The sequence below is a fragment of the Penaeus chinensis genome, chromosome 5 (genome assembly GCF_019202785.1).
Source record: "Penaeus chinensis breed Huanghai No. 1 chromosome 5, ASM1920278v2, whole genome shotgun sequence".
Classification (NCBI taxonomy): Eukaryota; Metazoa; Arthropoda; class Malacostraca; order Decapoda; family Penaeidae; genus Penaeus; species Penaeus chinensis.
This window is the reverse complement of record NC_061823.1, coordinates 39,446,045-39,456,044: the sequence shown is the minus strand read 5'-3', so window position 1 is coordinate 39,456,044 and position 10,000 is coordinate 39,446,045. Positions and strand designations below refer to the sequence as shown.

The 10,000-nt window shown below is 35.1% G+C and overlaps 3 protein-coding genes across 4 annotated transcripts in view; 1 reads left to right on the top strand and 2 right to left on the bottom strand.

The window, feature by feature from the left end:
• The window catches only part of LOC125025736 (putative peptidyl-tRNA hydrolase PTRHD1), a 5,545-nt gene extending 4,058 nt beyond the window's left edge, over window positions 1–1,487 (bottom strand). Inside the window, exon 1 of one of the 2 annotated variants that reach the window (XM_047613919.1) lies at window positions 1,331–1,487. The gene's annotated coding sequence lies outside the window, so the exon portion shown is untranslated. The remainder of the gene's footprint in view (window positions 1–1,330) is intronic. The other variant, XM_047613920.1, reaches the window with a different exon arrangement.
• Window positions 1,488–2,388: 901 nt separating this feature from the next.
• On the top strand, window positions 2,389–9,243 carry LOC125025666 (uroporphyrinogen decarboxylase-like). The gene is made up of 8 exons (XM_047613783.1): window positions 2,389–2,526; window positions 3,543–3,651; window positions 4,069–4,247; window positions 4,869–5,030; window positions 6,519–6,680; window positions 6,940–7,077; window positions 7,344–7,511; window positions 7,717–9,243. The coding sequence occupies exons 1-8, from the start codon at window positions 2,515–2,517 to the stop codon at window positions 7,870–7,872; spliced, it is 1,086 nt and encodes a 361-aa protein (XP_047469739.1). The 5' UTR covers window positions 2,389–2,514; the 3' UTR covers window positions 7,873–9,243.
• A 71-nt stretch (window positions 9,244–9,314) lies between these two features.
• The window catches only part of LOC125025665 (DNA replication licensing factor mcm2-like), an 8,913-nt gene continuing 8,227 nt past the window's right edge, over window positions 9,315–10,000 (bottom strand). Inside the window, 2 exon segments of the mRNA XM_047613782.1 lie at window positions 9,315–9,778; window positions 9,904–10,000. The exon segment at window positions 9,904–10,000 is cut by the window's right edge and continues 59 nt beyond it. Coding sequence (XP_047469738.1) covers window positions 9,668–9,778; window positions 9,904–10,000 — 208 coding nt within the window. The 3' untranslated portion in view covers window positions 9,315–9,667.

The following is a 10,000-nucleotide window of genomic DNA, read 5'->3' as shown; positions in this document are numbered from 1 at the left end:
ATGTTCCAATAGCTGGATTTTACACAGATGTTACATAAAGTGGACTACAGAATGCTCATCTATTGGAGAAGGACACAGGGATAAGCCACACATTGCCCCCATTTTTATACTAAGTTACATAAAGCCAAAATTCATTCACAATGACTTTTTGAGTGATTGAATTTATGGTAAGTTTTCACCTAGAAGAATCTCTTCCATGACTGCCTAACACCCACAAAGAATTTTTGATTCAACAGACTGAGAATCAGACACTGAGCATCTATATGTTGATCTGGAATGGATCCTTCACATAGCTCTAGACAACATCAAATTAAAAGCAACAATTTGAAATGATGAGCTGTCATACCAGGCATACCCTGAAAAAGATAATAGAAAATCACCTATTGTCTCCGAAGCAAATTTCTAGCTGGCTACTTTATCAGAACCTGGAACCCTGATCACCAGGAAGTCCCTAGTAAGTTCAAGCTGAATATATTCATCAACAGTGAACAATGCACATTGTGGTGGATCTACAAGAGTTATAACAAGTACCAAAAATATTCATCAGGAGACTATTGAAAGCACATAGAAAATTACTGGAAGAGACAAAAGAGAAGAATTTGTACTCCTTGCTAAGACAGAGAAGAGATACATAATTACATATAATTCAGTGTTATCAAAAGGCATAACTCTAAGCCACCATCAGTAGATGGAAGGAACATTTCCGATTAGTCAGGATCTGCATCGAATGGTACCCAGAGACTGCACATTATCACATGCGGTCTATCGAGGTTAAGAACTTCCAAAACACTGAACCCGAGCTCCTGAACAATTTCCCAAGTGCCATCTAAGACTCATCAAAAATAGTACAGAAGCTTTTCCCTGGAGGCAGGGCAAGTTTCCGGAGCAAATGCCCGGCCAGCTTCCCATCCAACACACGCCACCCCTCAGAGAACTTCCGTCAAACTCAGTTGCCGACCAGCTCCAGTGTGAGAAGAGGGAAGGCTGCCGCTGACCCCTATGCTGGTCGTGGCAATTGCACCACAAATCCAGCCAAGCCCAAACAAATAAGTCTGAAAAAAATGTGGTTGTGCATTTCTCCATAAAGAAAGCCTGTTATCTATGCCCTCCACATGTAATGCTTACGAAAAGATAAAAATAATATCAATGAAATGCAACACAGTAAATGAATATACACAATAAAAGATACATGTTCTCATCAAATAACACTCACAGATTATAAAACTTAAAAATAAAGTGTAAATTCCGCATTCCATATATATCAGCTCATAAACAATATCTATTGAATATACCATTGCTAAAATCGAATAAAAAAACCCTCATCCAATACCTATCCTGTTTATTTCCTCTCCTTTACTATCCCTTCGTTCCTATTTCCCCCTTTTTTTTTATTTCTTCTTCTTTCAATTTTTGTTTGTTTTTTTTTCCTCGCCGAAAGGTAAACAAAACTTCGGTCGCTTAAACTCCGGCTCTTTGCGCTCGCCGGGATTTGGCTTTCCTGGATACCTTTTAGTAATTAAGGATATATTTGTAGTGTCAACGTTTTTCGTTGTTTTTTTTTTTTGTTTGTTTGTTTTTGTTTTTTGGTAGGTTGTATGTATTCTATCTATTATAGGTGTTATAATATATCAATTATATCTGTTACATGTACCTATGTGTTATATGTTTGTATCATATGTTTTCTTATATATTTTTGTGGTTAATACGCAAAGGTTTTAGGGGATGTTTTTATATGATGTGTTTATCATCATTGTTACAAGCAATAACATTTTCTTATATAATTCTCATTGATTTTCCATAAAAGAAAAATATATATATACATATGGAGGGTACGGAAAGCATCAAAGGTTAATTTGTCAAATACCATTTTCTAGTGTAAGAGCTTGGCATTTATTCATTTTCATTATTTTATAATAGCTTCCTTAACAAGCTAACACATACAATTGTTTTTTATTTGTTTTATTGTCATTATTATTGTTCGCAAGTGTGATTATTGTTTGCAAGTGTGACGGTGTTCGAAGCTATTTCAGGTGACTTTCTTTTTTCCCTTCTGGGTTATATAAGCTTCCAATGGTTAGCTTTAAAGATAAATACGTTTGATTTTTTTCTCTATACATTTGATAGAGTATACATCAATGTACTGCACGAGACAAATCATTAAATGTAAAATAACCGGTCGAAGTTTCAGCCAAAAACCCGAATAAAGCCGCAACAATACAGATTCCCGATAGACTTTAGTCTTCCTTTTTATTTATGCCAGAATGCAAAATTATAACCAGTATTCCACATATAATGATGAAGCTCTAAAATTGGATGCAATAAACTACACGCAACCTATCATTTTTCGTCCCAAACCGTAACAATAAAAATCGGTACAAAAGGTTCATTGGCAACTCGACCGGCCTGCCAGCTGATCTCTCTTTACCTGAAGATTTTGGATTAATTAATGAATTAGCGCTCCTCACCTGCTTGCCTTCCCTTCCCCTCGCTTTGTGAACGAAATAAACGAACACCATGCCTCAGGAAGTGAGTATAAGGGAATAAAAAGAGGGAACAGACGGGGAAGAGGAAGAAAACACGTGTTACATCACCACAGCTTGTGTTATTTCGATTTCTTGGTCATTGTTATTTGCATTTTTTTTTTTTTCCTCTTGTATTTGTTATTCATTTTGTTTTTCCCTTCTGATCCTTCTCTTTCGATGAAGACAGAATCAATATCAGGATTTTGGTTTTATGATTTTCGTTGGATTCTTTATCATGATTTCTCTCTCGTGAATCATTTTCCCTTTTTTTTTTTTTTTTTTTTTTTTTTGACTTTTTTTCTGTTATTGTTCCTCTCTCTATTACGATTTGCTGTAAAAAGAATATAGTTATCAAATGACATTATTTAATGTTAGGAAGACACCGGAAAGGCCTTTTGAAGCAGAATTAGTTTGTTTGTTTTTTTTTCGCAATAATGTATCCTGTATTCGATGCATATCTGCTCAAAACCTGTTACGATTTGTGATAAAATTGTCTTCAGTTTTTTATAAGTTATGACGTTGGTCCCTTTGCCTTCAGCGCTTGGTCTACGCAAGCAACCACGTCTATTCTGTCCAAATCAGGCTTGGAGTTCACACAATGACGATAAATTTATGTGTGAAGAATTATTGGCTATTAATAAGAGTCGGTTAGTTATTTTGAGTGGTAGATGGGAGAGTATCTTTCATTTGCCATTGCTAACATTTATAACATTATTCATTATAATTTAAATTTCTCATTTGCATGCAATAATGTGCAGTAAATCAATCACCATACTTTGATTTTGAAGTTCATTTTTTTCATATTCGTATTCATATTCAAGCTTTTAGAAAACTAGTTCTTAATATATGTTCTTCTACATAGTTAATTTTGTTAATACTTTATATTTACTGTTGAAATAGAAGACCAATATGATAAATCTTCGTAATTTTTTCTCTTACTCTAGAGATATGATTTTCTGGGTTATAACAGATTGTGCCAATATTCAGACGTCACCCCAATTTACTCTTGATCCATTTCAGAATGAATTCCCAGCCATGAAAAACGACAGGCTGTTAAAAGCTGCCTGGGGGCAAGAGGTTGACGTCGTCCCTGTGTGGGCGATGAGGCAAGCTGGACGATACCTCCCTGGTATGTGTGGTCTCTCTCTCTCTCTCTCTCTCTCTCTCTCTCTCTCTCTCTCTCTCTCTCTCTCTCTCTCTCTCTCTCTCTCTCTCTCTCTCTCTCTCTCTCTCTCTCTCTCTCTCTCTCTCGCTCTCTCTCTTTCCCCCCCTCCTTTCTTCTCTCTTTTCTCTTCTCTCTTCTCTCTCCTCTCTCCATTCTCTCCCTCTTTTTCTAAATCCATCTTTATCTATCTATCTTATCTGTCTTTGTCTTTTTGCCATTCATGATTACAGACTGAATTGTAAGATTTATTGAAGTGATTTTCAAAAAAGGATATGGAATTTCATATTTATTGAACTCTTTTTAATTACTTTTAATGTCTCAGTAGGACCAATTGTTTTTTAGTTAGTATTTTTCCCATACTATTGTAAGTGATCTTTGCAGAGTTTCGGGAGGAACGCGCAAAATGTGATTTCTTCACCATGTGCCAAACCCCAGCGCTATCATGCAAGGTGACCCTACAGCCCTTGGATAGGTTTCCCTTGGATGCCGCTATTATATTCTCCGATATTCTGGTGATTCCTCAAGCGCTTGGAATGGTGGTTGAGATGAGAACTGGAGAGGTGAGAGGCTTAGTCTGAGTGTGAATTATTTTGTTGTTTCGTTCTGTTATCTCAAGTCTTGTATCGTCTTGTTTTATGAAGTTTAATCATAGCAGTAAGTATGTCTACTCATTTCAGATAATATGTAAAATATTGGTTTTCTGTATTCTGAAGGCATCATTTGCTTGCATTTTTTGAGGTGGCTTTATTTATGTAGAATGAATAACTCCTCTTTTTCATTAACTTTTATACTGTACTGGAATTTGTATCCTCCTATACTTTGCCCATTCCCTGTCAGGCTTGTCTGTAAAAGGTTGACTACTGCCATCCTCTGTTTCTCTTAACAAGTTATTCTTTTTGTTTATGGCCCTTAGGCTGAAAAAAAGAGAAAGAAAAGGAAAAGGAAAAAGAAATTCCTGAAAGAGATACTGACTTATCCAATGTTTGTTCATGCAGTCTTTGATGATTTTCACTAAATGAATTAGCTGTATCATGTAGTGTAAATATTGCCTGAAGGAAAACAGTATCTTGCAATCATAATTGTATTTCATTTGCTTTTATATGATTCTGAATGTCAGTTTGTCTGATATATTTAGCAGATTTACATCATACAAGCCTCATATCTTTCTTCCTTTCGCATAGGGCCCAGTCTTCCCTGCCCCTCTACGTGAGCCAGAGGACCTGGCCAAGCTCGGGTCTCCTGCCGATGTCTGCTCGAAGCTCCAGTATGTGTTTGATGCTCTCACCCTCACTAGGAAAGAGTTGAAGGGGAGAGCTCCTCTCATCGGCTTTAGTGGAGCTCCAGTAAGCTTTTTTATTATTTCTGTTATTGTTTTTAGTTTCCTTGGGGGTGTATGGTGTGTGATTTTCCTATGCAAATGATAGTCAAGGTGCATTTACTCTCTTACTGATATCAGATTCAGAACCCAGACAGTCTTGCATGTAAAAACAAAGTCATTGGTAATGTTAGTACATCTGGAGTGGTATTCAGAAAAGGTCTGTGACTGTTCTTTATGGTTTTGTCTATGATTTGCATTGTTACCACATGTCAAAGTTAATGCTGGTAATAGAAGAAACATTTATATTGTTGTAGACTCTATGAAGATGATTGACTGAAGTAACATGTTAAACTACATACTGTAATAAGCTTACTTTTATAATGACAAAATAGTATTACATATTTCATATATTTAATTGATATTTTGGCAACAATAGGTTTGTTGTCATTGTATCATCTGTGAAGGCATGCAGTGCCATTTATATGTTTGAACAGAAAATTTCTGTAAATATGTAGAAAACAAACCAGTTAATGGTTGACAGTATATCAGAATGGGCCTCCAAAGTCAGTTTGTCATTACTGATGTGATTATAAATTTGACTGCCATGAAAATGTCTTTGACAGGCAATTTTTGTCTATGACTAAACAAAAGTTTTAGGACAGGTTTGGAAGTGTCTCACAAGTAGAAGAACTGCCTTTAAAACTACAATGCAAATTTACACAAAGTTGAAGATAATTCTTTATCAAATATGCTAGGAAAAACTTGCATATTTGATTTCTTGTTAACTGTTAATTTAATAATTTCCTACATATTACTGATATTTTCCACTCGCATCCATGAGGACTGTCTTTAATTTGTCCCTATGCAATTTTTCCTGTGTTGAAGGACTGCCTTTAATTTTGTCCTTATGAATGAGGACTGTCTTTAATTTGACGTTATACAATTTTTTTCTCTTGAAGATTATTCCACTTTGGAAATAAGAAGGAAAGATGCAAGGCTTCTTTTGATAAATTGTCAAATGTTAATTGAGGTATCTCATACATTTTTATCACTATATTTTATTAAATGATACAAATAACAGCACCCACCTTTACAACTAATGCAATGACAATAAATGATGGCACATTGCATCACATTTAGATATTCTAATTGTGTAATATTACTGCTATGATATAAGCAAAATTTCTTGTCATGTTTTCCTTATGTCATTACAGTAGATTATCAGAATAAGGTCTAACAGTATAAGTGTTTGTTCCAATTATTAGCATGAACTCTGAGATGTGGTAACAGGGCAAATCGTAGATCAAATTGCTAAGAGCAGTCATAGACCTCTCATGAAAACCACCCTTGGTCTTGGTATTTTTTTAGTTGTCCCTTTTAACCAAAACAATGGAGGCATAAGAGGTTGTTGTAACTATCAAAAATTTATTTTCAATCTTATTTATCCTTGTCCATATCCTCTTTCAATTGTTTTCCTAGAAAACTAAGATATTCATAATGCCTCTTATTCCAGTGGACCATAATGGCCTACATGATTGAGGGCAAGGGCTCAAAGACCATGAGTCTTGCCAAGGGCTGGCTGTACAAGTACCCAGAAGCGAGCCATAAACTCTTGAAAATAATCACAGATGCAACTGTGAACTATCTCGTTGGCCAAGTGAAGGCAGGCGCTCAGGTGAGAAAAGTTCTTCTTCTATATATATTTTCCTTATTTTTTCTGGAGCTCTTGTGAATATACCAACACCTCTTGGTGATTTTCAAAGCACATATAGGCTAGTTTAGTTTAGTTCTATGATTGAGAATACAAAATTAAAGTTTCCTGCAAAACCCATAGTATAAGACTAAGCTTAACTTTTATTAGTAATTGATTACTTTGCGCAGTAGTGAATTATCCTTAGCCATACATGGACAGTCACTTTTTGATTGGATTACAGTGTCTCCAAGTGTTTGAATCCCATGCTGAACACTTGGGCCCAGAGCTCTTCAGAAAGTTTGCTCTGCCATACCTGGAGCAGATCTGCAACGAGGTGAAAGAGAGGGTTGCAAAGGCAGGGCTCAAGGATATCCCCATGGTAAGTTGTGTTGCAGTTTGTTGTTAAGATGTGTATCTGTTAGGTCCTCTATTTATCCATTTTCTTATTCACAGATATTTAACAGTAATTCATAATTGGTAGTTTGTGTTTGGTAGCTATTTAATCTTTTTGTCTGGTATTATAATTGTGTTTAAAGTGTATTTACTTTCTAGAACTTTTTACAGTGAAGGAAACATTCACTTTTACACATATTGTTGTATTTGTGTGAGATGCCAGCCAATTAATAAGTATTCTTTTCTTTACAGATTGTTTTCCCCAAAGGAGGCCATTTTGCCCTGAAGGAACTTGCAGCTCTAAAGTATGAAGTAATTGGCATTGACTGGACTGTAGACCCAGCTTTAGCTCGGGAAATTGTTGGTCCAAATAAGACTTTACAAGGGAACTTAGATCCTTGTGCTTTGTATGCTGACAAGGTAAGTCAAATTATTGTTTTTTGTTCGTTAATGTTTTTTAGTTATAGATAATAAGTCATAATCATCTATCATTGACACTGTCATTATTAGTATGTAGTATTTGCATAAAGGAGCTAAATTGTCATTGGTTCTTATAGTCATCTGCCTATATTTGATATATATCTATTTGGTTTCTTGTTTTCATGTGTAAATTGCTTCCTCACAGAAATTCATCGATAATGCTGTAAAGGAGATGATTGAGAAATTTGGTAGAAATCGCTACATTGCCAACCTTGGGCATGGCATGTACCCAGACATGGATCCAGAGCATCTTGCGGCATTTGTCAACGCTGTCCATAAATATTCCAAGAAGGGCAATTAAGTTGCATTTTATTTCAGAAGAACTGTGATAAATTTGATTATATTTGGACCAATGGTTGTAAATATTCAGAGATTAAGGCTAATGTGATAAGTAAAAATTTGAAAAGACATCACAGGAATCTGTGCTCAGTCTCGCATTGACCATGGCAATCGACTTCTCAATACTGATGGACTTTGGTTTTTCTCCCACTCAAAATATGCACAAATGCACTAATTTCCTTTGTTTTGTGAGAAATGCATGTAACAAGACCTGTTTAACTGAATTTAATTTAATTAAAATGATATTCAGCATATATCTACACCTTTTTAGCAAGTCATAAACAATGTTTTGTCTTAGTAAAAGAGCATAGTTCTAGCACAAGCCATTCAATCTATATGATATAGCTGCTAATGCATTTATTCAAGTAACTTGTATAGAATCTTAACCTTTTTAGACAAGTAAAGTCAAAGGTGTATAGTGCATTTGATAGAAACAACTTGATCAGTGCAATATTTCAGCTAGTGCATTATGTTAAGACTGATTGTAGCTAAGTTTTATAGGGAAAGTATACATTAAAGCTTATGATTTTTTCTTAAAAGATTTGTTTCCTTTGTCGAAATACTGTGAACATGCCCTTTTTTTCAGAGGCTATAAAAGAAAGAAAAAAGTTTAATGTATGCTTGAATTCTGCCTGGTTTTAAATTGGGAATGAACTCATAATGGATAACAAAATATTTTGGTTACAAAGTGAAAGGGCATTAGTCTCTATCACACGGTAGTCAGGATTATAGTGAACTGTCAATGCCTTAGTTGTCTCTGCCTCATTATCAAGCCTTTCGACTGACGAGCCCAGCCATCGGTCACCAGGGCATCGACACCTATCATTGAATGGTGCTTTAATTTTTGCACTAGTGGATTTCGTGTTTTCATGTTGACGTAAATAATGTCCAGTTGAAGTGCTTGTCTTGAAGATTTGTTGGCCTTTGAATATGTAATTGTTATTTTGAGAGAACATGTTACTAAAGATAGTTATTTTCATGGTATCATTGCAAAACCAGAAAAAAGTTATATATTTGCAGTAGCTTTTAATCTTTTCACGTTAGATATTTGTCTTCCAGATAAAAGTGTCTATGTAATATGTACATTTAGTTTGCCAGTATTATATTATTTATTTAAGAATGTACCTATAGGTATAGTGTACTTATTCCAGTTACTTATTCCTATTGACTCTTCCAAAATGTATTAATAGACTACAAAGTGCATTTCACTTCCGCACAAGTGTGTCCAGCATCTACCATTTGCCTGTTATTGTGTACAAAAATACAAGGTGAAATATGTATACTCGTACAATCTGGAGAACAAACAATTTTGAAAATAAAAATTGAAACCTTTTTTGTTGTGTGCATCTCAATTCATATATGTAATTTTGTTACTGTGGTACTCAGGTTAAGTCAAACACGAAAAATAATATAGATTTTAATAAAAAAAAAGAACACTTTTTAAGGCACAGAGAAGATCATTAACTAATTATCCGTTATGCAACTAAAAATTTAACAAGTTTGTTTCCTACTTAGAATACTTTCAACAGACTTACAACACTACAAAATACTTATAACAGTACTTAAAAAGAAATTGTGGAATTCTCATCTCATTTTCTCATTCGGAGCCATCTTCTCTTAGTTAAGATTTTCTTCCTTTAAAATTCTTTTGTACTCCTTTAGACTTCAGACTTCCTTTGGCTTGGACCATCACTGGGCATCTGACACATTCTCAGCTTCAGCACTATATACATAATATAATAATACATTGGGGCATGTTAGAATGCTTGGACAATCAGCTTCCTCTTGCCATCATGCGAGAAGTTGTTGGCTTTGAAGATGTCACTTTCAAAGAATGGCTGTAGGTTGGTGATGTTGATCTGGCGTGCCTGGAAGGATAGGAAAGTCTTTATTGAAGATTGCATGTTTTGCAATAATAAATTGAATTGATATTTTAAAAATCAAATAACAGACCACAGAACTGGAACAAAAAAAAAAAAAAAGCATTGCTTACCCGATCCAGAAGGTCCTTCTCTGACACTTGAACAACATCGTGGTCGGGTCCATAGCGAGAGCGCATGTATGTGGTTTGCTCGTGCACCAGCTGTCGC